We start from the raw sequence: 27,691 nt of genomic DNA, 5'->3' as shown, positions 1-27,691 counted from the left end.
GTATAGCACCAAGACCCCCAACCTCTGCGGAGCATCAACTATCCATTGCTCAATGATATGGTCATACATGACTTCACTGCATGTGGGGGTCAGTGTGGGAGTGTTTTCTTGATTCTCCGTGTGCCAAAGCTCTTTCTTTAAAGCAAGGGCAACATGTTCTGTATGTAATGAAACTATTTGGCACACTGATCCTTTGCCATTAAGACCTTGTGGCTTCTGATTGGGAAGAGAAAAAGTCAATAACAGAAGTGGAGCTAGCCCACAGTTCAGCAAAGCCTGGCTTTATGCTAGTAATTGCACACATACCCTCTACCTTTGAACGGAATGATGAAGCCTGGAAGGAGATATATTTGGTAAAATTTCAACTGGGTAACCTTTTGGGAGCACAAAGAACATAAATCCACCATTCTGTATGTAGCAGGACTGCTCTGTCCCCTGACAAGTCCTAACTGTGTACTAAAATTAGTTTGACACATGAAATCACATCATCTTAGCCATGGGAAGCAGAAAGGATTCAGACACTGTGTATTCTGAATTTATAGCCCATGAATATAATGCTTGTGTGGGCTCAGGAGAGCAGTTTATCATCTCAAGCTACCAGATGGCAAACATACAGCGTGACTCCTATGGGGAAATAGCACTCCTCTTCACAAGAAGGTCAGAGGTGAGGTGTGGCTGAACTACAGACTAGCCTGGCCAGAGCTAGTAGGGACTAAGTGATTTGCTTAAGGACACTTCAGCAGGGAGGATTCATGCTAACAAGGAGGCTCAACCATAAGCCCTTCAGTTGAAGAGCAGACTCCATATTCACTACGTTGTCCGTCAAAACTGACATAATGAATTGCGGATTGCCTTAGCAGTGCATATACTGCATGTGTATATTAGTTTTGCACATCTCTAGCACTTCTGAATCTATCATTAATTCAAAGAAATAAAAGCTTCTCCTGCAGCTGTGCACTGTGTCCGAGGGACTGTGGTGCTGTGAGCTCAGAAAAAACTCAGTGTCTTACTTTAATTCTCAGTGACAAGAGCACTGTTTCTTTGCAGCTGAAGTGCGTGGCAGCATAGCATCAAAGAGGACAAACTAGGCTCTTTATTGAAGTGTAGCCGCACTTTCGACCTCTTCTTTGTACTGCTTCGCATGCACTTCAGTATAAAGGAAACTGCTCCTGTGCTGCAGAACTGATATAAACACATTCTGCTTCCACACAAGCCTCCATGTAACACTCAGAGCCACTCACACACACATGCAGCAGTTAAAGATAGAGGAATGGAGAGCGAAACAATAAGGAGCCGAAAAAATGCATTTCAAAAAAGACAAGAGGAATCTGCCAGAACAGATAAGGCGGAAACATTTAAATCCATTTGGTTGTGGAAATTGTGACGCTGATTTGTGAATGGGACAGGGCCTCGGTTCACAACCTTAATACCAAGGCAGTTTATGATGGTGACTTAAATAGAGAGAGACAGACAGGGAGGACACAGATGTCTGACCTTGCAGTGGTGCTTATGTAATGGTCTGCTTCAGTGCATTTAACTGCAGTGCTCCTTTCCAACCTGGGATCAGTAAAGGCAACATGTCTCTGCAGTCCAATCTCCTCTGACATCCCTTCTGACACTCAGAGAGTATGAAAAGGTCCTGTGAGCTCTGAGTGAATCAGTTGTTATGGCCCTGCCCGTGTGGTCCCCATGGAGCCAATCATACTAATTAAACTAGACTACTTAAGCCTCCTCTCATTAGTGTCCAAGTAAACAGCCTTAATTTTTTATGCATTTTAATGCCCATCTCCCAGTTCTGGGGGTGGTAGCGGACGGGACAGACGAATGATGAAGGGGGGTAATTTCAGGTCTTTTCAAATGAAAGTGAGTGCATTAAGTCTCATTTTACCATTCAAGTTAAATATGTGTTGGTGGATGTGCACTGATCTGTGTGCTTTCCAAAAAACACTCTGGGGCTAACTTGATTGGCAGGGATGACTCATTTACAGTGAAAATACAACGTACTAATGTTACGTTACAGCTACAAAAAGGAGGCAGCTTTGTAGATAAGCAAGGCAAGCACTTAGAGATTTCATTATATTTTAGCCAGCTCCATGCACTGTAGTTACACAATCTAAGCACTGCTCCAGATACGAGGGGCATGTAGGGTAAAATGTGGCATGACCCAAAAATAGCACTGCAACATTGGCTTCCACTTGATCACTGAAGCTGCAAACAATTTTTCCACACAGAGCTGAGATATGCAGCGGGCTGCATGCTACGATTATACATATGTATGTATGCATGTATATGTATGTATGCATGTATATGTATGTATGCATCTATCCATCCACGAGGCAAAGACTAGAGTCGAGCAACTGGAGAGCTATTAGCACTGTCAGCAGGAGGGGAGGGATGGAAGGACAGAGGGAAAGGAGAGGGGCAGCTGGGTAGATGTCTAGCAAGTACCCACCTCACTGGGCTTGGAGCTCTCAGACAGTGGGTGGCATCAAAACAACAGGCAGTAGACACAGAGCATGGTCTCACAGACACACATATTGTACTCCTCTGCCTACTTCCATGTCTGTGCTCCTATTTCTGTTCGGCTGCTGGTCTCCAGCAGTGCCCAAAGGTGGCAGCCATGTACGAGGCAGGACAGCTCAAGTTTCATTTCTAGACCTGCAGCTCAACAGCCCAGACATAATGAGCTTTAGCGTTGCCACTCTGCCTCTTACAGCAGCTCATCTTCCCCACCACAGGAACCTAGACTGTGGGTCTCCATGGCAGACTGTTTGCCTGCTTCAGTGTGAGAGGACATGTCTGCTGTCCTATGGTGAGTTAAGACCTGGGCAAATGAGGTGAGCCTTCTCTTCCATTTTGAGGAAATAGCCAACCTTTCAGTGCTGCCTGTGTAAGGGTAGCTGTTTTTGCAGAGACAGGTGCTCACACACCTCAGGAGACGCACGTGCAGGTGCATGTGACCTGTGATCTGTCTGCATCAGTGTGCACTCTGTCTACACCGAAAAGTAAAACCATACCACACAACAAAAACAAACAAAAATAGTGGCTCTCCTGTAAAATGCCATATGAGGGACATGCTGAAGTGCTGCTACACCTGTTGAATCCATCTGCCGGTGTCCACCTCTGACAGCAAAACACGTGTACATAAACCAAGAGAGTGGTTATTGGGGAACAAACTGATCCGGGAGCAGTCGGACTTTATGGCTGCACACACAGAAGTAGACAGGGCGTGACATACAGTGCTGTCCACTGACGTCACAGCAGCACACTCACTGCTGTCACTGGGAATGGAGTCATGGCCTGCGGAGCTCGGAGAGTCAGCATGTGTGATGGTGTGTGATGGTGTGTGTGTGTGATGGTGTGTGTGTGTGATGGTGTGTGTGTGTGTGTGTGTGTGTGTGTGTGTGTGCTTGTGCAGTCAGCAGTGCTGTGGTGACAGTGAGTCAGAGAGGCAGACAGGAAAGAAGAGAGAGGCCCCTGGTAGTCCCTCCACCTCCTTTTGCCTGCATGCAGCCCTGAAGAATCTTTGATTGTGTCAGTTTTATGCCTGTGTGTGTCTGAGTGTCCAAGTGAGTGAGAGCGAGATGCGTTGTGCATGGTCGTTCAAGTGTATGAGATCACGGCAGACATCGTCAGGCCCTATTTTAAGGCCTGCGACTCATAGAGTGCCCCGGCCTCCGCAGACCCATTGGGCTAATGATCAGCCTTGGCAATTAAAGCCAATCTGTGAGTCAGTGTGGCATCAGGAGGGCCATCTGCTTCCAGCCCTGTAGCACTCACTCTGGCCTGTGGGACCACTTGCTGGGGTCACAGCTCACCCAGCTTGTAGAGAAATGGTCACAAGATCTGAGGAACAATCTGCTGCGTAACTCAATAGGAACCTGTTCTACTGATAGCGTTGCTGTGTGTGCCAGTGTCTCATGAGTGCAGTAAAAACACAAAACAGTAGGATCTGTCTTATGGAGGACAATGTTGCATGCACCCATGACACAAGTAAGCTCCACATCAGCCTCAGGCCAGTGATTCTTTCCACTTGCTCCAGAACTGTAGCCAAGACGTGCACTGAAATGGGAAATATAAGATGTCTGAACACTTAACGGACTTTAGATCTGCTGATAATGACTGTGCACGGTGTCCCAAGCTACATTTTTTCCAAACAGAAAATAATTAACTACAGCCAACAAGAGGAGAGCTTTGCTGGAAAGAAAGTTTGAAAGGCATCTTCCACACTTTTAATTACTGGGATATTCGGTTCAGCTATTCATTTTTCCCAGTGTGCTTTTCCTTGTGTGTTTTAGTCTGAGATTGTTTTGCTGTTCCACTTATTGTCAATAACCTGTAAAAGCACTTCAAATTGCACAAAACTGCACAAAAGGTGCTACACAAATAACAGTTTGATTGATCAAGAATGCGAGGTGCCTGACTTTCTCTATCAAGATCTTCTCTTGCATGGAATTTTAAAATATTTTGTATTTTGCATAAAAGTCTCATTTGGATGAGACAAAAGCACAGACCAAAAGCCTACCAAATCAGCCCATTTTCCACCGAGACCTCATTGATTTGCAGCATACACAGAACACATCACCAAACAGCCACCCTACCTACTCTGTATTAGGCTATCAGCTATGTTTCAAAGCTTCACATCGTCCAACTCAACACATTTCCAGCCGCAGCAGCAGACAGTTGCTAAACCCTGGGAGGCTAGCTGATGTTTCAGGCCAATGCCCTAGTATGACCTCTGGTGCATTTATCATTTGCTTGGTTCTCTCTGCCCCAGTTTATGGGGTATTCATCCCTCAGGAGTAGCCTGCTATCATACCAATTGTACAGGTCAGCAGTTCTCTTTCCCTTTGTGCCACCCACTGGGAGGGCAGCAGCTCCTTATACCTTTGTATTCTTCCCCTACAAAAAAGGAAGATCAAAAGGTCAGCAGCTTTCTTTTCACTGGTATATACAGTTGTATACAGCAATGGTACTGCCTCTTTGGCGAGATACAGACCTTGTTTCTTTTTTCCTTTCAAGAACTGATTGCGGGTGCTTTTGAATAAAACATAAACGTACATGCATGTTCTATCCCTTTAGTGAGCGGGGGTTCAGACAGCTCAACGTGGGCGAGCATGGTTGCCAAACACTTTTCCTTCCATGCATGGGACAGTCTCGTAGTCGACCAGGCCACCCTGCAAGTTTCTCATATTCAGCAGCAAGCATAGCTGAGGAATCCAGAACCACCTGCTGGGCTGAGTCCTGTTTACTTCCCCACAGAAAGAGAAATCTACTCCACGCTGATTTAAGGCCTCTGAAATGCCATTTTCTGTCAGTTAGGTATGATGGAGTGTGCTGTTCTGTCTCAGGCATGGTTGGTTGGTGGAGATGGAGATACAGGGGGATGGAGGCTACCCCACAGTGCTATCCCCACACGTCATGTCTGCTGGGGAATGAGGTCTGACAAAGCTGACACGTGTGACAAGAAAAGGATATGGCAACAGAACAAGAAAAAACAGATGGAAAACACATCCACCAACTACAACAATCAAATAAAAAACACCACACACATAGGCAAACACTGGTTATTGTAGTGTGTTGTGTAAAAGAGACACAAAATCCAGTATTTTCTTGGAAGAAGCAAGGGTAGTTCATCTCTTTAGCGTTAAGGTAACTCAAAATTACCCACCCATCTGTCCACATTGCACCCTTGGTGCACTTACCCCTGCCCTCTCCCCTCCTTAATTATCCTTTTCCTCCATTCTTTTCCTACTTAAGAAGCTGACTCACTGGACCTGAATCGCTGTTTGTCTGTCATGACATCTGAAATAGCTGGATGACTGAGTGTTATGTCTTTCACTCACTCAGTCTGTCTCTCCCCTGATGGGACCCCACTAACATCTTCATCCCTGTTTTTTCAGTGTAGCATAATGACCTCCTAGTAGCAGCCCTAATGGAGCCATAATGGTCATTTATGCCATGGGAGGCTCTGAGGGCACGGCTGTGGAGGCTGCGAGTCGCACAGGAAGACGGGAGAGTGGAGAGAAGCTCCTGGTTAAGTCCCTCCACCTCCGCCTTTTCCCTTCAGACATCGCTCCTGAATCTCAGTCTTCATATGAATACAGCATTTCTGTGTATGTGTGTGCGTTCAACTGTGCATTCAAGTGCGTGTAATGAAAAGAACTGATACAAGACTGGTTAACAATAGACAGCACAATATGAATGTATGAGGGGTGTATCCCAGCTTTTCATGTTCACTTCTACAGCTTATTCACTTGCATAATGCACATATACATACTACATTTTCTTTTTTTAATTACATTTTTCCCCCTCAGACAAGCTTCCTATTCATGCGTACACTGTATGCACAATAGAGTGCACTACAATTCCTAAACCTCTTCATATTTCTTCATCTATATTTGCTGCCACTGCTGGCAGAAACGATATTGTACATAAACTACAGTGCGTACGCTTAACTTGCACTTATTGCTAAAACCATCTTCTTTCTAGCATTTGCATTTTTATTATGCACAGTAAACACAAGGATCTTTCACCATATCCTGTCTTAGTGGAGGGTAATCTAAGACACGTAAACAACACTTCCATGTACTGTAAGGCGGTGATCAAACAGGGCATTTATGTGAATGTGACTTCAAATCCCTTAATCACGTGAGGTCCTCCAAACTAGACACCTGGTTAAAATGCGGCACATCTTGGGATGGTTCCCCAGGGCGCTGCAAGTTGAATAATACAATAGCACATTTATCAGCTTGGTGATGCTAATTAGACGGTTGCATAAAAACGAGAATAATGTACAGTAATATCCCTTATGCCTTGTCAGCTCCTGCTTTCTTTGTTTTTAGCCAGAGTCACAGCTGCTTTTTGAATCTTAAATAGAAAGAAAAAACACTCTATTACAAGAAACGTAACGAAAATGTAGCATTGGTGTCTCCTGAGTGTATTTTGTAACTTCTATATAAAAATAGCCATGATGGCACAATATATGGAGCTAAATGGAAAGTAAAATGAAGGCAGCTTCTTTCTGTCTCTCTAATAACGGGGTGCATATATTTCTCACTGCTACGCTCACACCGTGGGGCAAGGATCTTAATTTCAACCAGACTTTAGAATTTTCTCCTTTTGAAGCTATCTGAAAATCAGTACTGTCCAACCATTTTTAACTGCACTATCTAGGGAATGGTGCACTCTTTAAAGTCTGATAGACTCAAAGTGAAATCCTTTTTGTATCTCGTTTTAATTCAATTCATTTTTAGTTTGCTTTTTGTAGTCTGATAAATGTTAGCTCTGAAGTCTGAACATCAAGTCAAGCTCTGTTTGGCTCGTGTGTGCTTGATTTTTATACTTTGATTCTTGGCCCAGCTGCCATCCAGGATGAGCAGAGCAGTGTACAACATTGTTTACAGTGAACGCTACTTTCAAGTTTTCTCTGGGATAAAATGTGGACGTCTTTCAGAAGCAGCTGCAGTTCTGAGGAACTCACTGAGAACACAGTTTTCTATTCAATATTTCGAAAATGAATATCACACAAAAAGACATTTATTTGTTTAGTAAGGCAGTGAGGTAGTATGTGCCTATTTTTTTGATAGGAAAATACAATTCAGTCAGGTTAAATTTATTATTGTCATATTACAGTAAGAGTCGGTGGGATGCACAATAATCCTTCAGCTATAGGTACACATGCGGCTGTGTGTGGTTCAAAAGCTGAAAATGAACCGAAGCTGCATGACTGACACGTCAACTACCAACCTTGACTCACGCTAAGTGATACTGATTTCTACATTCACAGATATTTACCACCCTGGCATTACTCTAAAGCTCTCTGAAAGTGTTATAGAAGTACCTGCCAATGTTGTCATCTCCTTATAACAGCATATTTATTATTGTGTTCAGGTGATGATAGTAACAATTCAGCAGTTATTTAAGTTCGCCCAAACAACATATTTTTCAGGTAATCCCTGTATCTGCTTTCTGAGATTTAATACACTGCAGGTGGATGAAAAACTCTTAAAATTTCCCCATTATAACATGCATAGTGAGATGTCTGGATATACTAAAACACAAATTTTAGACAGTCATTGTGCTTAAATATCAGCCTGTGAGTGAATGTTGTGTCTGGTTAGCAATGCCTTTAATCAGATCTTTTCAAAGCCAAATCCTTTGTTTAGATTTGATGTCACATACATGCCAGTATGGGGGAGCATCAGCTATGTGAGGAGAAACCATTTCTAATATATCAGCTCTGGGTGGAGGACATTAAATGACACAGATATCTTTATCACAGTGCCTGTTGCTAACAAAACACTCTAGTGGCGCAACTAGGTACTACAGCTAAGCTACAATACATGTTCTGACATGCATGCAGAGATTGCAAGTTTTTGCCATCCTTTGGAGCTTGTGTGCGCAGAAAAGCACTGTTATTGAAATGCACTGCAGAATTACTCAGTTGTCAAGCATATACACTACACTGGTTTTAATAACTTTAATGTACTTGAATTGTGTGCTATCTTAAAAATGGTATCAGATTAGGACCTGGTGATAGCAGACACTAAATATGAAACACTTAGGATCAGATCGGGGGTAAATAAAACTGACAACTTTCTGCAAATAGCTTGCTGTGAGATGGAGAAGAAAAAGAAAAATGAGGAAAAATGGTGGTGACTTTTACAGCAACATAACATCCCTACAGCTGTGATGGAGCTCAAGATCTCAGGACTGCTGCTGTCTAACAAACAATCTAACTGTAACTTATAAACTGTGACTCTGTGTGTGACAGCTCACCTGCTAAAGTCATTTGCCAGTAGATCCTGACCATTGCTGTCCTCTATGTTAATAAGCTTGCTATTAGTTTAGATTAATTCTTTTGTATATTGGTAACCTTGATGTACTATCCAGTCTCACATTTATGGCAAAAATGGTACAAGGGCTGTCTCCAACACTGCTGTGGGGATGTCTGAATGAAGTCATGAGGAACATTAATGTAAAAGCAACCTTTGTTTGAAAGAAAGAATGCTGTCACTTTAACAGACTGATGAAACCAGCAATGTTGCAAATACCGTAAGAAAGACTCTAAAATCGGGGGTTATCAAAGCTCAAAACAGCACCAGCATTTGGCATTTTTTCTGGAAGCATGTCCTGTGTGTGTATTAAGGATTCTTGATGAAAGCAAAGCAGAAATCCCACTGAGGCCACTTCAGGGAATGGAAATTAAAATGGACATTCAGCTACAAACTAAGAGTTAAGCGAGCAGTTTAGGGTTAAGCTAGTAACAACCTCAGCACAAGTCCAGAGATCTCCATTTTAAACAGCGGGGGTATTTACATTCACACAGAAACAGCAAGATGTGAACACTGACATCTCACAATGCCATATCCGCATGCATACATTACAGTCCTATTTGGCACTGACAACACTACGGCTCGCCATCAAAATCCTGTTTGTGCATCAGCGCAATTTGAGAAAGTGTGATATTTTTTGTCACCATGAGAACTGTCACGACTCATATCACTATAAAAAATAAAACACTATTAAGCACTTTGCTTGTTGCTGGTAAATTTAAATCCATTGCAGCTGGCAGAATTTGTACTGCATTTTCCTCTCACAGGGAAATACGAAAGTGACAGCTTATTTATAATATGACAGTAAACACAGGAGTCTTTTTCCATTGGCTTGTATCAAATGTCTGCAAGTGTAACCTATGGAATTCTTCCCCACCATATCAGAAAAGTCTACAATCCATATATTGACAGAGGAGCATCTTAACATTGGAACCGCATTCCTCATAGGGACCTGAACTCTCCGTCTTAAATTCTAATTATGCAACATACACACACACATCACATTACTGAAAGCATTGGTCAGCTTTAACCTGAAAATATCTGAGCATTTTATTTCACTGAAACTGAGTAAACTGATAATGAATAGATGATTAACATTTTAATAAATGATAACATATAAGCTGACAACTCCGGTGGTTTTCACAGATCACACAGATATGGCTGTTAAAAGTCATCATCAGACTAGCCCTACCAACAAAGAAGAGAATTGATTACTTAAACATAATAAAAAATCAAGTAATTGTATCCACTGCCATAAATAAAACCTCTGATGAATAGAAAAACACAAAAAGACGTGTTGTTCTCAGGATGTCGCTAATTTGTTGCACCTCTTTACCACTTGTAATTCTGAGGTAATGATAAACATTGCAGTCATCTTGATTGTCACTACACATGCGGCACACAGCATTGTCTCTGAAATTAAGTTTGAATTCGATGTGAACTTCAAGCACAATGCTGAAATTATGCTGCTACGAGGCAAACAGTGTGTAATTACAGCAGTGCATAAGAAATACAGCTTAGAATTTTAAAACTGAGCAAAAATCAGAGAAGGCGTCTTAATCAAACACTTTCCTTTATCAGTAGAAATAGATTCTGTGAAACTAAACAAAGGGTAAACATATGCTGAAAACGTGCAAAGATTTGTTCTAGGCTCTTCGAAAAAACAAGTCTGACCTGTATGTACCAACAGAAAAAGCAGATTTTAATGATTGATTTCATATTTTTCAAGGAATGTAAATCTTGCAGGGCATGATGATATTAAACTTGCAGCCTTTTTTTTTTAAAACCTTCACATATTTGATAAAACAGAGGTAGCCGGTAGCTCTTTCTTTGTAACCAAAAAGAACTTAGTTTCCATTCAGCGTTTCTTATCAAACTGGATTGTGCGCAGGCTGGGTGTATTTTCTGCCTCGTGAAGCATTCGCTAATGCCTTTTTGCATTTTTGATGCTGCAAAATCTGCAGCCTTCTTCTCTTTTACAGGCACATTATTTCTGCCAGCAGCTCTATTATCGCTCTTTGTGGTCTGCAGATGTGTCATGTATCTGTCATGCTGCCTCTGTGGTTGTGTCTTGCATCTGAGTCCCTCAACATGACCAACACAAGGGCAGATGATTTATCTACAACATCGAATGTGATCGACAGTTTACAGGGCATCGTTTATGTTTGTCATTTTATGAGATATACATTAGGTATTTTTAATATTACTCACCTAGTACACATAGCAACACATAGCAGAGTCAGAGAAGCATCTGTTGACAGTGTTGTGTTTTTCAGTGACTCAGCTACATGTGAGTACTGCCACAAATAATTTTACAATAACCACTACTTAAAAATGCTAATAAATACCATGTCTGTGTTCTCCCTCTGATGTATGCTTGCTTGCATGGACAACTTTTGGACAAATAGGGTTTGATCTGATTTACATCCCTAATTTATACTGTATCAGTAATATGCAAAGCCCCCTAAGTGCATTAAACAGTGATGATGTCTGTGCTGTGATGGAACATTTTGTAAGCAACTCACGGCTGACAAACAGACACAAACACGTGATCGATATCAAATGCACTGTGATCAATGTTGGAATTAATTGGGAGTGTCATATGCTGTTAAACAGCTGCTGAGTTGGTGTCGGCTTCGAATCCAACTTGCTGCACTGAACGCTGCGTGTACCCATCCATTACTCAGGTTGGGTGTTTCACCTCTGTTTTAGGTTCGGTTTTGTACACTTGAACTCCACTTCAGCTGCAGAGATGTCAGTTTTGATTTCTCTTTTTCTGTGCATGTCTTGCTGAGTTTTTGTACTTAATTCAGTGTTTCATCACTGATCAATGTTTTATCAGTGTTTTATCTTGACAACTGAACAATTGCCTAACCATTTTTTTTTCTGTTTAACAGTGGACCCCCGAGGTTTGCCGGCTGTAAAAAAAAAGCCTTGATATGCTGCCTGCAATTTATGCCTTTTGGATCTAGCCTGCTTGGTCCCAGCTCCATTTATTTATAGGCGCGTTTCATCGAAGCTGTGTACAGTGAGAAAAAAAGCCTTTGATCTTAAATTGAGGATGCTTTCCACATCTTAGTAAGGAAGGACACTAGTCAATATTTGGCCTGAGGTTATTTAATTTGGACAAGGAGTTTGATTCATACATTAAAATTTCCAATTACCTGTCAAGAGTTGAGCGAGCCCAGAGGAGGCTGTTTTAATCATACAGCTTTATCAAACTCTTTAAATTGAGTTAAACATGGACAGGATCATACATTCTGCCTCGGGGAAGGTGATATCCCTTAATTTGTCGTAAATAGCAAACATTTTAAAAATCCATGTTTAACCAGAGTTACCTATGCTGAATAAACACTTATGGTTCCTTTCCCTTTCGTTCCCTTCGCTCTCCTTCTGCAGATCCAATTCATAAACGTTACGACGCCTTCACAGATTATGAAGGACTGATAAATACTCCTTTGGGCAAATTCAAAATCTCATCTAAGATGTGTGCCGCACACATAAACAATTCCTTTGATTGTTGGTCTGATTCACATTTACATCAATTAGTTATCAAATCATATTTCTAAATGGAGTCATTTTTAATGAATGAAAAGACCGACCACATCTGTATGCTTCTCATGTTCATCCTCACAGACGAGCAGGTCTTATTCCTTTTCTTCTGTCAAATAAAACTCTGGTGAAGTATAAAACTTGCATATGTCTGATCTGTAGGTGGTCACAGCTGGACCTCCTGTCTTACCATTCCTGAATCTATTTCACAAAGATATTACAGAGATCTGAGCCTCTGTCAGATATTTCCTATTCCGTCTTATCAGTGGAAGGAATGATGTCTGGCATGGCAAACAAAGTATGTGTAAAGTCCCTAAATAAAGCATGAAATTGACAGGACGCCTGTTTAAGTGAGGCGCCGCAGAGCCACAGGCCCTGCAGCAGCAGACAGGTACAGCTGCTCACCTCCAGACTGCACGCCTCCCATTTGGACTCCCATTAAAGTGCCCAGCACTCTGAGTCAACACTTTTAATGCAGAAAATGACTTCATTCATTTTCCATTATAAGAACCACATTTTAAAATCTGCCTACACAAAGCGCTGCTTATTTTTCCGCTTCTCCACAGATGAATTTGCATACATTGGGCCAGTGAAGACGAGGAACTTCTCCCATTTTAGACATTTGGTCATGGTAGTGTTCAAGTATGGGATAAAAAGGAGTAAGCAATTTACTTCACTATATGTCAGCTTTCAAAACCTCGTTCAGAAAGCCAGACACGTCGCTTACTTATAACCCTGCAGATTATTTGGGGACTGACGCGTATATTGATGATCATCTGTGTATGAGGAGGCGAGCGTGTGTGTTTGTGTCTGATTGTGCTGCTTGGAGAGGGCAATACAGAAATCAGCGGCAACACTGATATTTCAAGAAAGCCTTTAACTCACCAGGGAACTGGTAGCTGTAGCTGGGTGCGAATCCAGTGTATCCGCGGCCGTATGTTGCCACAATATTAGGGTAACCTTTGATAAAGAGAGAGAAAGAGAGAAAAGGGATGAGAAGAGAAGTACAAAGAACACATAAAAATACAAGATGTGACACCAACATAGCCCGAAAGAGACATTAGGATATAGCTACTTATGTATCCACTTAGAGAGGGAAACAAATCCTGAAGGATAGCCTTCAGACTCTTCCCAAAGTGTTCTCATTTTGTCAAGCTCTCATGACACTTAATACCCTTCAAAAATAAAAGAACAATAACATCCACATTAAGCACAAGCCTGAGCAAGTATCACATTTTGGAATAATACGTTTCAAATAAAAAGTCGGAGTTGCTGGCCTTGTTTACAAAACTGCAAGAAGCGAGAAGCGATTTATTTTTATGCTTCCAGCCTCATAAAGAGGTGTATTTATAGCTCATAATGTTGATTGCCAAGTGAAAAACATTGCGTGCACACTTTGACAACAAACAACACCCTCAATCAATGGTCAACTGCCACAATTACATTAAGCTCTAATCTTGATCATGTTGCTTATCCTGCAGGACAGAGCTGCTGCCAGATCATGATATGTCAGTGATTCATTTAGCGAGCAAAATGCTTTGATAACCTACATGAATAATGGGCACATAAAAAAGAGCCAAGATTGTAAATGAATTTTCTTTCATGAAAGACGAACCTGGAGATTTAAAATACAGCTATTACAAAGCTGCTAATATTTTACACTTTAAATTAAACAAGCTGCAGGAATCAATAACTTGTTTATTTTAACTGATCCATTAACAGAAGCCTCAGAGCAGTTAATCAATCTATTATTACTCTTTTTTTTTTAAAGCATTTTCATCATTATGAATCTTTGTTTAGGTCTTTATTAAGTTGGAGTATTGAAAGCTGCTGCCAAAATTGGTAAATGGTGGGAAACCAAAGCATGGATAAGCTCCTACAATAACGTCACTGTTCCTCTGTGTCTAATTCATTTTCACTCTACTTAACCATAAGTTCTCAGGCATTTTTATAGCTCACTGTAATAACACTTTATAGTAGGCTGCTTGAAATGACGGTATCTATTTATGTTCTGTGCATCTTCTTCATAGCAGAAACGTTCATGTGCTAATATGGCTCGATATGTAGCAGCTTGTCAAAAAGCTGCCGCAGGCAAGTAAGTGATAGCCGCACATTTGCCTTCCAGTGTGGTGTTTGTTTATTGCTTCCTGGCAGAAACAGGGTTTAACCAGTAATTCAAGTCTAATTCTAATTTATCAACAACAGTCATCTCATGTGTTACAAAAGTAACCAACACCTTGTGGAAATTATAAGTATGCTTATTTATGCTCACAGTCACTTTGCACAAATACATACTACCACACTCTGAGTGATTGTTTTTACTACTCCTCTGCCAGTTTGCTAAAAAATTATTTTCATATTGATTTACTTATTGACATTACTGATGCAGGCAATTAAAAACATCCAAACATGTACAAAATAAATGACCTAATATTGGCAATTTTATGGGACACATTTCCTGAATGAAAATTTCTACATCAATAACTTTTATGCCCACAGATATTAACATTTTGATGGGAGATACCACATGTTCTGTTAATATCATCTGCAATAAAGCAGAACTACAAACTGATGATTGGTTAGGTCACACTTGCTTTTCATACAGCTGAGTAGGGCTGCACAGTGACGGCCACAACGATAACCATGATTACTATTGAGACTGATTGTCACAATTATTTTTCCATTCAAGATTTTTGTGTAACATTACATGTATATGTACAATAAAACCCAACTAAAAGGCCTTTGACTGCAATACTACGCCAGATTTCTGTGCTATAACATTATTCGACCATGTTAAAAACTAAGTGCATTGTTTTCACACATAAAAAATTCACTGATGTGAAAATAAGGTGAGAAACATTTTAATTATGGAAAACTATTGTAATTTTTCAGATGGCAAAATTCTGTTGTTTTATAGTATTTCTGTAGAGCCCTAGCTACTGAAAAATGACAATCTTTGTACACTGTGTTCCGTTTTCATTTAAAGTTCAGTGATATTAAGATATTGATGGGAGACACAATACTACAAAACAAAACAAAACAAAACAAAACAAACAACTAGGGATTAGCTGGTCTGAACTGCTTTTCAACTGAGCAGGGAGGTATGATTCTGGTCAAAATGATTCTCATGATTATTTTAATCAATATTAAGACCATGGCTATTTATCAAAAAAAAATTCAGTGTTTTAAGAGATAAAATGTGTTTATTGCACCTTCACATTTAAATGAACAAAGTACTGCTTTAAATTACATGTTGTGCTACATTACTGCTAATATAAAAATCTTTAGGTCAGAAATAAGACTTGAAATAAAGTTCCTCTTAACCTAAAACCAGTATGTATCCTGGAGACAAAATACACTGACAGTCATTAAAAACTTTGAGACCATATTTTTCAACATAATTTTTATTTTGAAGCCCGAAACTGGATTTTCTTCATATGAATCATTTGTTTAGCATATTGGCATACAGAAACAAAAATCTAAAGTTTCAAGAATAATTTCAAAATAAAGAATTTCACAAAAGAAAATGGCACCTGCCAAACACAAAGTCACAACAGTCAATACCGAGTATGGCCTCCATTTGCTTCGATGCAGGCAGCAATCCGTCGGCGCATGCTTTGGACAAGGCCTGGCTACATCACTGTAGCTCAAACCGGCCTCCACCATACCCAGTGCCCGGAGACGTTGTTCATGTGATAGATGCGGCATGATGCTGTTCACTGGACGAACAATGGTGGCCTTTTTTGGGCCTTTATATAGGCCTTCAAAACCCATTCTCAAATTGTGCAGATACTCACTGAGTATTGCTTGGTGTGTATTTGGTACCTCAAAGTTTCTATTGACTGTCAGTATATAAAAACAATATGTCTCATTTGCTAAACATCTGTGTATTAATAGACATTGTAGTTTACCAATGATCCCTTAATGCCTCACTTGCAGGCGACAGGAGATGCTAGCTACACAGCTGTGCACAGAGAAGCCTCTAGTCTCCCCATTCAGTTACTGCAGTGCAGTAACTCAATTGAGTGTGTCATCAAAAATTTCTTGGAAAGTGAGACATAAATCATTCTAATGTCAGATTTACCCAAGGTAAAAACCAAATATTTTTATCTACAAGGGTTATTTTTTTACGAAAGTTTCTATATGCAGAATTTTTCTATGAATGCATGTAAAATGCGTCAGTCAGGTTCATTCAGTTGTGTGATGCCAAAACTGCATTTGTGATTGATATTTTTGATTACCCATTTTTACTGAATTATAAAACTTCCCAACTCTTATTTTCAAAGTGTCATCTGTATATCAAAGTCAACTGTTCTGTGAGGTGTACAGACTTGTTTAGAAGTTGTGGAGTCCCTGGCTGGATGGAGAGTCCCAATGACGCCCAAACAGGACCCCGTGTTGTGCACCACCCTTCCATAGTTTTGTTATAACCCGTCAATGTGCTTTATGGTCTCTGTCGGATGAGCAGAACAGTGTTCATGAGAACACAGTAAATATTAACTTATAAGTCAATACACAATGTGACAGAATGTGACAATATACAGATGACATCTGTGGTTTTTCTTTTGTTAGCTCAGCAGCTGTGCACAGAGAAGCCTCTCGTCTCCCCATTCAGTTATTGCAGTGCAGCAACTCAGTCGAATGTGTGACCAAAAACTGCAAAGTGAGACATGAGTCATTGTAATCTCAGATTTATCCAAGGTAAAACCAAATATTTTTTTATCTACATGGGCTTTTTTTTTTAACGAAGGTTTCTGTATGCAGAATTTTTCAATGAATGCATTTAAAATGACAATATCGCAGTCAGTTATGTTCACTTGATTATGTGATACCAAAATTGCATTTGCGAATAATATTTGATTACCCAAATGTTTTCTACTGAATTATAAAACTTGTCAAATGTTATTTTCAAAGTGTCATGTGCATACCAAAGTCAACTTCTCCATGAGGTGTAGAGACCTTTTTAGAAGGTGTAGCATCCCTGGGTGGATGGAGAGTCGCAATGAGGCCCAAAGTGGACCCAGTGTCATTAGAAAAATTTAAGAGTAGCAGATGCATTGTTCATCTGCTGTCATGATTCTTATTACTACCACAGACCCACCAGTTAATTAGCTGGACAGTTTTCAGACAGAAGCAGCTGTGGGCAACATATTGAGAAACGGGGTGTGAGGGAGCAGGCAGCAAAGAAGCGGGATACAGACAAAATAAGAAATCTGAGAGGAGTGGGAGGGTGAGCGTGTGAGCCTGCATGTGAGTCAGTGAGAATTTGAGCACCATCAAAGGTAATATAAACATAATTAACCCTCTAATTATGGTATATGTCTAAGTCTTTATCTGTTTTCCTCAAGCTATTATCACCTTCAACCATAAGTCTGGACTAAATTACCTAGTAAGATGAAGTCCTTTAGGCTAGGAATGAATCACGGGAGCCAGCCTTGATAACTCTTTCTTCATTGTGTGTAAGCTACACCTCAGAAACTGACCTTGGAAACCTCTTTCAGGCTTCTGTGTCCTCAGTTCTCGTTAGCTGTGTACTACTCTGATAAAGTGGGTGCAGACACATTACCGTTTGAATGTCTAGATAATAATTTTGCAGCTGCAAATTCCTTTAAGCAGTGCTGGCTAACTGAGCTTACTGTACATGCAACTGAGTAAGATAAGTGAGATATTTCTCACATTACCTCTCTCATAGTAAAAATAACAATGCATATACTACAAAGCACTGCAGTTCTGAAGAAAATATAGAGGAAGCATTTTGTAGAGTTTGTCCAGAGATGGCATATGTGCGCTTGTCTGCATGTGTCTGCAGCATAAAGGCGTGAAAGCAGATTTTGCATGCATGCGAATTCGTATCTGTGTGAGTGCATGTGGGCGATGCGTGTGCGTCTGAGAGTCAGGATGTGTGTAGATGCTCTGTTCTGTATGCCTCAGAGCCTGTGCCAGCTGGAATCAGAAAGGTTGACCTTGGTCATAAATATCTAATCAGTGTTTGCTGTCCATGAAAAAGTTCAATTTATTCCTGACCCAATGGGAAAATGCCTCTCCCAGACCCTCTCCCCTCTCTCGCAGACAAAAAGAAATGCAACTCTGAGAGGCGGTGCAGGGAACCTTAACCTGGTATGGATGAAGTAGGACAGAGGCTACGCCAGACAAAAAAAAAATAACAATCCTCATCAGCTGCTGATGAGAAGTCATCACCAGGAAGCTACAGATGGATAGCTTTCACAAAAACCCCTCATTGTTTGTCTGGTCTGAAAAGAACTGTGATATGATACAATGAAAAGCTATCACAGACTGCAAAATGTTGGATATTATGTGTTTGATACTGTCTTACTGTCAAACAGAATAAATTCCAAAAGAAATTGTTGGCTTAGATACCATAGCTCCTCATTCTTCCTTAGTTCAACATGTACTGAAAAAGGCAAAAACACTTTCTTTGTTCGATGTGCTGCATTGCAACCGGTTTTAACGTTACGAAATGAAGAATTTGCAGCCAGATGTATGCATGAAGGAGAACGCATTAAAGTCAAGAGACAGCGGTTTCGAGATACATGCTTAGTTAATCTGCTATCTCATGAAACTCTTTGTGAGCGCGGACTGACAAATATTTTCAAACAAGGCAGTGGGAGGAAAGAAGAAAGCGAGAGAAAGCGGGAGATAACTCACTGTCTCTCCTACCATTTCACTAAATGAAGCCTGCCATTGTGTCTGGCCTGGTGGCGGCCTCTTAGTGCTCTTATTTGCCTTATTAATATGCATGCTAATGTACCTATTTTATGGCTCAACAGTTCTGATTCACTTTAAAATCAATTATCCATCTGGTACACCCATACCTCGCCCAGGCTCAAATGTGTATTAATTTCAGCAAACATACATCGGCACAACACAATAAAGATAAATGCCTCGATTAGAGGCAGTAAACAAAGGAGCTAGGGATGGCTTTAATGAGATTTGGCACAAAAGGAGCTTACACTTTCTTAAATAATGAGCCTAGGGTCCCTTTTTCCAAATGCAAATTATATAAAGGAATGTTTCGCTGTCCTTGTTCCAATTTCATTTAGATAAGAGTGTCTCCAAACAAGTTGGCTGTTAATATTCTCACATGAGCACATCACTGCCTTTTTGCCTGCCGTCTCCCAATGGAGGGGAAGAGTGCTCTCCTCTCTGCAGACACATTAGTCTGTAATAAGTTCTGAAAAGTTCACTGTGCTTGTTAAATAATTTTAACAGATGAGATGAAACTGGGAACGACGTAGATGGAGTTGACAGAAGCGCTTGGCCAGACTTATCAACACTTTAACCACAAACAACTATATAATCACTCTCATGCAAAGGTCAAGCCTGCAATAACCCTGACAGTTTAAGCAACTGCGTACGGATAAATGGATAGACAGACAGCGTGTATGGACATACAGACAGCTACACAGTGTATATAATTAGCTGGCTGCCCCTTAATTCCCTTGGTAAAAACAGCGTCACAGCTCAATAATTGGTAATTTTTTTGAAGGAAATGCAAAACAAGCAAACAGCTAGGAACTTTCACAACTGCTTAAAACATTAGATTATTCGCTAGCGATAAAAAATGCACGACTGCGACTCTGCCTGCACCTGCGACAACAGGGAAGGTGGGGGGGGCTACTTGCAGGGCAAAATGAGTCTCTTACAATCAGCAACATGTCTCATTTGCTTTCAAAGGAAAAAATAAATCTTTTATGCGATGGCAAATCCATTTGGTTTTGCCTGACAATCAAATTATATGCATAGAAAATGGAAGGGATTGACAGACAGATGGACAAATATGGATAGATAGATAGATAGATAGATAGATAGATAGATAGATAGATAGATAGATAGATAGATAGATAGATAGATAGATAGATAGATAGATAGATAGATAGATAGATAGATAGATAGATAGATAGATAGATAGATAGATAGAGGCAGACAGACAGACAGAGGGTGACTAGGGAGGGGGAGAGTGCAATAGTGTTAAATAAAAAGGGCCACAGGCATGGGCTAGATGGTAATGAAGAGGGGTGGGCCAGCAGCTGAGGTCCCTGTAGATGAGATCTCTCTCTGACATGTGTGTCCCCTTCATTACGCATTAAGGGGGGCACAGTGATGAATCCTTAATATGACATTACACCAATTTTCCTCTTCATTTAGCCTGCTAATGTGCTGGTCTGCTCCTATATGCCCAGGGGCTGCCTGTACCAGACTCAACCAGAAATAGACCACAGTGGCCACTGGTGGCACACCTTGAAGCGGCCTAATTAGGGGCAGCGCCCACCTAATGGGGCTATCTAGACAAGGGTTTGCATAAGTTGATTTTTTTAGCAGGTAGGAATTGATGACTGAATGGTGTGCATGTCTGACGCTTCGTCTGCATATCCACAATGTGGTAAAAACAAAAAATAAAAAAAGGTGTCACTTGAAAGATAAATTAAATGTATTAGCTGATGCTTGATGGACATGTTTTTATTTATATGGCTCACTTGTTTGGGTAGTAGCATTTGCATGTTATAAAGAGAGTGGATGTGTGTATGACTCACTCAGCATGCCCATCCCCAGCATGAAGGCATCCATGGTGTAGGGCAGGCCCCTGGCTCGCCCTCGTGTACCTGGTGGGAACATCACCTCCTTGGGCTGGGCCTTCTTACATTCTACCTATGTAGACAGACAAACAAATACACACACGTATGCACAAACAAACACACACAAACACGCACACACACAGAGACGAACCATTAGACTGTGCAGGTACACAACCAGACAGATCTGACAGGGCTGTCTCAGCTCTTTAAGGTGGTTTTCTATTTGACTTGCACAGTGCTAGATGTTTTCCATAGAGGAAAAACAAGACTGAGTCAATCTGAGCACCTCACATTTTAGAGGAAAGTCTCCAAGGAAAACTTACAATCATGCTCCTCCTGCATTAAAGCAAAGGTTATTGCTCCAGTGAGCATGTGCTCAAAGCCTCGGGGAAATACAAGCTAAATACTTTCCAAGAGTTTCCGAGACATCAAGGTAGCAGAAGCTCTGTTCTGCAGTGCCATTAGAAAAAGCCCCACAGTGTGGCACAATGTCCAGTGTCTTTGTGAAAGGCTTTTTGTGTTTTTATCTGAACAAATAATAATCTCCAAAGCAGTAACTTCATTTGACAAATCAAAATTCCTGTAACTGAAGCTTGGCTAAGGCTGTTTAAAACCTGAAGCTGATCACAACATAAATGTGTGTGTTTTGAAACTGAGTAAGCTTCTCTTTTTTGTGTATTGTGTATTTTGTGTATTGTTGCTGGGCTGACGTCCCCAGTGTCCCACAGTCCAATTCCACCTGCAGCACTCATCTCTTTCCTGCATTTATTTCTCTCACTCCAGTTCTCACACATACCGGTTTGTTCATTTCCCATCTTGCAAGACTGACATCTTCTCCACCTACATAACACATATCAAATGAGGGATGTGACAGGGGCAGATGAGGAGAAGGGAGAAGATGAGAGTCCTATTTACCACGTATCTATCCTATCTCTATGAATTATAGAGAAGCACGAGCGGCTGACAAGGGTGGCATGGTCTTGTGTCTGTTGGTTGTTCTTTGGTAGGCTGAGTCTGTTCACCATGCTGCACAATCTATTTGCTCCACTGCCTGCTTGGCATCAGCCTGTCCATCTGTTTGTCTGTTTGCCTCCTGGCTCTTGCCTGCTTCTCCCTACTGCCTCCACTTAAGCAGGGCTTTCTCGGCTGCTGCGATTCACATGTCATCCTGGCCTGCTGCACAAGACAGGCAACTGCGCCAGTGCTGTGTACACCTCAACCAAGGTATAGCCTGGCATACATACAAATAGGCTTGCAAGTCTGACAGGCCAGTGGTGCACATTACTATTCACACACAAACTCATACACACATTCATACATGCACAGTGGTGGACACAACATGCTATAACAAGTTGCTAACCTAAAGAAAACGTCACATCTATACCAAGTTGCTGTGCTGAATGAACAGCGTAACAAGCTCTGTACAATATGTCCAACAGTGAGCAAGACATATAAAACGGGTACACTAATGAAAAAGGTTTCTATCACAGTAGGGAAAGTTGCTGCGTTGCAGAGCTGTGATTTGTTGCTGTTAGCAGCCCTTTTATTTGAAGCAGACCAACTAAAGTACACAGTTCCCTCAGCCACTTTGTAGCTGTCACAGCTACTCTGCCCTCCTTGCTTGCCTGGTATGGTTTGACATTGTGCTGAAGAGAGCACAGGCACTCTTATCGTCAGAGAATGACCCCCGGCGTGGAAGTAGGAGCCGGGTGGGACAAATGGGTGTGTTAGAAATCTCAGCACACTGCTGGGATTTTCATATGTTCACATGGCTGGGTGACAAATACAGTCGAGTTCTGCCTACACTGCAGACATGGCAGTGTCTGATCAGTGTCCTCCAGTAACCTCTGCCACATCCAGCGAGGTGGACACTCAGGTAGCCTGCTGGGAGTAAGACAGAGTCGGGTGTGAGTCATGCCTACATGCTCTCAGATGCGGGTCTTTGATATTCAGAGCGAGGGCTCCTTGTCATGGATTTAAAACTAGTCAGGAGCCAGGTTCTGTGGTGGTGTGAGTGTGTGGGTGTTCACCTGCTTCAGACACTCAGGAGTGTGTGAGGGAGGGAGGCAAGAGCTTTCAAGAGTGAACTAAGTCGAAGAATGAAGAAGAGAGAGGACAAAGAGACAATTCTGAGTCTGACAATGTACAACCACAAAGGGTTCAGTAGCTGTGAGCGCACAGATTCAAATTTTGCCATGTGGAATATTTTACAGAATGAACCTTTTGCCATGAGAACACCGATTTTACAGGTTCTCCTTTTTGCTGGAAATATTTTTCAGAATTACAGCTTGTGTAACTTGTCAAGGACTCTCAAATTTACGAAGGCAGTGCAATATTGTGTTGTGAAAAGTATCATGATCCACAATTTAAACATCATGAATGGAGGTGTTTGAGCACCATTATGCCCTGTTGAGAAAAGGGACACCCCATTAACCTGCCTTGCTTTTACTGCCAGGCAAGTTATAACGTTTTGAGCAGAAATGGCACCCAGGAGATGTAAGAGCCTCGAACACACACAGATGTCCAGCATGGAAGCCAGGTGACTGCTGAAGTGGATTTCTGCCACACAGTGATGACAAGGTATGGTTACCTCAACCTGCATGCTTTCAACATATATTGAGATGTTTCCTCCTCGGCTGAGCTGATATACTGCAGTTGATAGCTTATCTTTGAGATTTGTGTCACTCTGTGGACCAAGATAGGGTCAAGGAGGGAGGAACACTTAAAGTCAAAGAGCAGAGCATGCACACTGGAAAAATCTTTAAAAAAATCTTTGCACTGAGTTTCATGACAAGCATTGCTCGCCAAGCAGGAGGTTTAATTAGAGCAACTCTGACAGTTAGAATCCAGTGTGTGACATGCACCAGTTTGAAAAAAAAAAAAGGCAGTTCTTGGATCTCATCCAAGCAACCTGTAACCCAGTTTGTCGTGAGTATAAAATACTCCAAAGCAGCATCAGGTAATGACCCCAAAACACGGTGGGCTATAAGGAGACAGGTGTTGACATATAGTAGCCAGCAGACACTCAGCTTGGAATGCATGACGAAACAAATCTACATCTAAGGAAACTGCTATTGCTTATGTTTACCAGATTATATTTTTAGGAAATAAAATGTGCTCTAAAATTTGCAGGGCTTCTTTATGTATTGATTTTGTTTTTATTTGTTTCACACTAAAAGTGGAGGTTAAAGAAGTTTTGCACCGAGTTAACATGTCCATATGATGGGCTTTAATATATTAAAAGTCATACTATGAGTGAAATAAGCAGTCCACACCATGGCTGAGCATTTTTACTTTGAAACTGCTGGGAATCTTGGACCATCTGAAAAACAGAATTAGACTTTCAAACCTTAGAAATTAATTATGTCAACTTCCAAGGTGTCGTTTTCGGTATATCATTCTTCTTTAGAATCAGTTTCCATTTGGAAATGCATAGCTGAGCTACTCCAAAGTTACAACTTTTCATTGGGTGGCACAGAGCAGTGTTATGGTGTTTAAGCAGAGAAATAAGTGAGCTGGTGTGCTCTAGCTGCAGCAAGTGAGGGAGGGCAGAAGGAAATAAAAGCGATGTCTGCTTTCATCGAAAATAAAATTTCTAAATATGTAACGTTGGTACACAGAGATGTTTTTTTTTGCGGGGTGGGGGGTGGGGGGTTAATTATTGACTGGACTTTCGGGAGTAAAAATGTCATGTAAATAATAGGAATATTCAAAAAATGCAGTGACCTGGCTCTAAGTCTGTCCAGGCAAATTCTTTTGAATTTGAGGTAGAAAAAAAAAAAAAACAGAGATCAGTTTGTTCTGTTCTTTTCTTTGTTTTCTTTTGGTTATTTTCGTATCTACAAAAAAAAAAAAAACTAAGCTTGATATTGAAATTATAAGGCACACACATGCAGTAAAGTATACACCAACATGGACTTGCAGAACCTCACAAGCACTACCTGATGAGTGCAGTAATGCAGCCCACAGATGAAGAATGAAACAAACAACTGTCTTTGTTTTTGATGTACAGACCCTATGATACAGAGCGGAGAAGCGCTCCAGTTATGACCTTTTCAATACATCTCCCATACATATTAACCTTGTAGGTATAAAGGGAAGCTGTGGGCGGGATGGACTAGCAATGACTGTCCTTCAGGGACGAGTGTTGTGGGTGTGGTGTGTGTGTGTGTGCGGAGAGGGGGAGGTGTACGACTGCTATTAGCTTCACCAGTGAATGAATTCCATCAGTAGACTGGCAGACTGAAGAAAGGAAACAGTGTGATTCATTTACTCCAGCTCCCACTCCCAGCCGAACAGTCAAAACACATAGACTGAATAGTTAGGAAATGTCACGGCTCTGACTGCCCAATGTCAGGCATGGTGGTGTGAGATTACTCAGTTAAGAAAAAGGTTTCTCAAAACCATTTAACGAGTTGGTTATTTAAGGAACAGAGTGACTGGGAGCTTAAATTAAAAGAGAATATAGTGGTCAGAGGTGCTCTAAACATAAAAATCTGACCTTTAGACTAAACGGAATTTATTCGTTTTGCTTTATGAAAGTTTATGCGAGGATATGTCACTATTTAAAACCTTTCTAATTCCTCTGACTGCAAGATGACCAGAAGCCTTGATCTTCTGTATGAATCCAGTAACCAATATATCTCAAGATATTTGCTTTAATACTTGTGTTAGGACCAAAACAAAACAAAAAATGTATGTCAAGCACAGAAGAGGGTGTTTTTTAACAGACGTTGCATCCTGAACTGCTTATATCCATGACCAATGAGAACATCAGGACAACTGAGTAATGGCAGACGTGTGAAGTTTGGATAAAGCAAAATGATGCCTTCAATGGCCAGCAATCTCACATGAGTCATTATGTGTGATGATATCTCTGCATGGCTGTATAAAAGCTAAAGAAGAGGGGGTCATTTAAAGGACAGGTGCCCCCCTGTGGTGCCCACATTGTTCTCTTGTCATGCTTCTCCATTCCAAGATGATATTGTCTCCAGACACACTGGGAGACACATTCAAAAGTGAGACCATGATCATCAGGTTGACGTCCAATGGCTTCCATCACTTCCTCAATCAGCAGATCTGAACATCATTGAGCTTTTATGGGACATCCTGGAGAGCAGAGTGCGGAGTGGATTTCCACCTCCTTCATCCCTCAAAGCTTTCCTTCTTCAATGAAGGGTAAACATCCAATTACTTACAGTCCAGAACTTGTAAGGCAGCACTCCATGAGGGACTGAAACTACTCCGAAGGGTGGTTCTACTCCCTTATAAGGCACTTGATGTTCAAAGACTGTTAAAGATTTTCCCTCTTTAAAAAAAATATTTTCCAAGACATTTCCAACAACCTAGAGACTTAAGTATTTCTCTGTAGAAATCTGCTTTAACATAGTGATAACGAGTTTAGTCTATGGCTTTAACCAAGTGTGTCCAGGGCTGATTTATTCAATATAAGACCTAGAAGAACACCACGCACACACTTGACTTCATGGCTTCTAATGTGAAGCCCTGAAGTCAAATGTCTGCAGATTGATAAAGTTATGTTAAACTAAGTGCACTACTCCTGGAAAATTAAATCTTATTAAGTGTCTTGCATCATCAGAAAAATACTGCAAGTAAATAAAGTCCCTAAACAACATCAAATTGGCTCCTTTACAACATTATGTTTGACCTATTCAACAAATTTAATTTCCTTGTGCATTACAGGGTAACCTCACCCAGTTTAATATGGCTTGCCCAGCTAACTAGAAGTGACAACAAGGTTTTTCCACACCTTGTGCTGCGATGATGTGGCATTGCACTAATGTATTACGCTACACTAACACAAGGCGTGATCACAAATGCAACAGACCACACTGTGCTATGATGCTGTGTGACATTCAGGAGACTTGTACCTTTGAAGTCACGGAGCACACTGAAACTATGTTTTCATTTCTTTTGAAAAATATTGTGTGGATTTTCCGTGTAAATGTGAGTTTTATAAATGTATTGGTGTCTTGAGAAGGCAGCGTAAAATCTTTGCAATGTGGGAGAGGAGATTAGCAGTATTACCAGACTAAAAACATGATTTTTATTACTTTAAAGTTTCATACTGTCCAAATTCTCTATAATATTCCTATATATCACAGAAACCACAACTTTATCTTGTAGTGTATGGTAACTCTGTGCTACATTTTATTCACATACTCTTTTCAACCACATCTCATGAGATGAAATATGATCATATTTCTCAAGCTAAACTAATTTAATTTTATTGTAATAATACTAAGACACAATTACATCATTTCTGTAGTATTTAACAGGAGGTTTATGGTATTTTCTTCATAAGCTACCAGTGCAATATAAGCGCAAGGTCTGTTTACAGTTGTATAATAGCCTATTATATAGACTTTTATTGTATTTTTGCACCAACTTCTCTTGGATCATATCCCCACAGATGCCTGATCTGTATTTTTTTTTGTGTGTGTGCGTGTGTTTTTGGATCATTTTTTAATAGTTGTGCCTGCTGGCAGAATGATCTGATGTAGCCAATGCTGGCTGTGTGGACTGTTAACAAAGCATCCACATTTAATCTACTTAAAATACTAGCTGAATTCCAAATACTACCAGGCATAAATTGTATCATGCATCTGTGACTAATTGTTCATCCTATATGTCAGGGGTCGGCAAGTTGATGTGGCATCGGGCCAAAATGTTTGTAAACAATCGAAC

At 40.8% G+C, this 27,691-nt stretch overlaps 1 protein-coding gene across 6 annotated transcripts in view; it reads right to left on the bottom strand.

Annotated features, from left to right (window-relative positions):
• Positions 1-27,691, bottom strand: part of msi2b (musashi RNA-binding protein 2b) — a 265,986-nt gene that overhangs the window by 34,522 nt on the left and 203,773 nt on the right. For all 6 annotated transcript variants that reach the window (XM_022193324.2, XM_022193323.2, XM_022193326.2 and 3 more), the window contains exons 9-10: positions 20,942-21,056; positions 13,275-13,349 (exon numbers count right to left, since the gene is read on the bottom strand). In XM_022193324.2, coding sequence (XP_022049016.1) covers positions 13,275-13,349; positions 20,942-21,056 — 190 coding nt within the window. The remainder of the gene's footprint in view (positions 1-13,274; positions 13,350-20,941; positions 21,057-27,691) is intronic.

The sequence above is a fragment of the Acanthochromis polyacanthus genome, chromosome 17 (genome assembly GCF_021347895.1).
Source record: "Acanthochromis polyacanthus isolate Apoly-LR-REF ecotype Palm Island chromosome 17, KAUST_Apoly_ChrSc, whole genome shotgun sequence".
Taxonomy (NCBI): Eukaryota; Metazoa; Chordata; class Actinopteri; family Pomacentridae; genus Acanthochromis; species Acanthochromis polyacanthus.
This window is presented reverse-complemented; position numbering and strand designations above follow the sequence as displayed.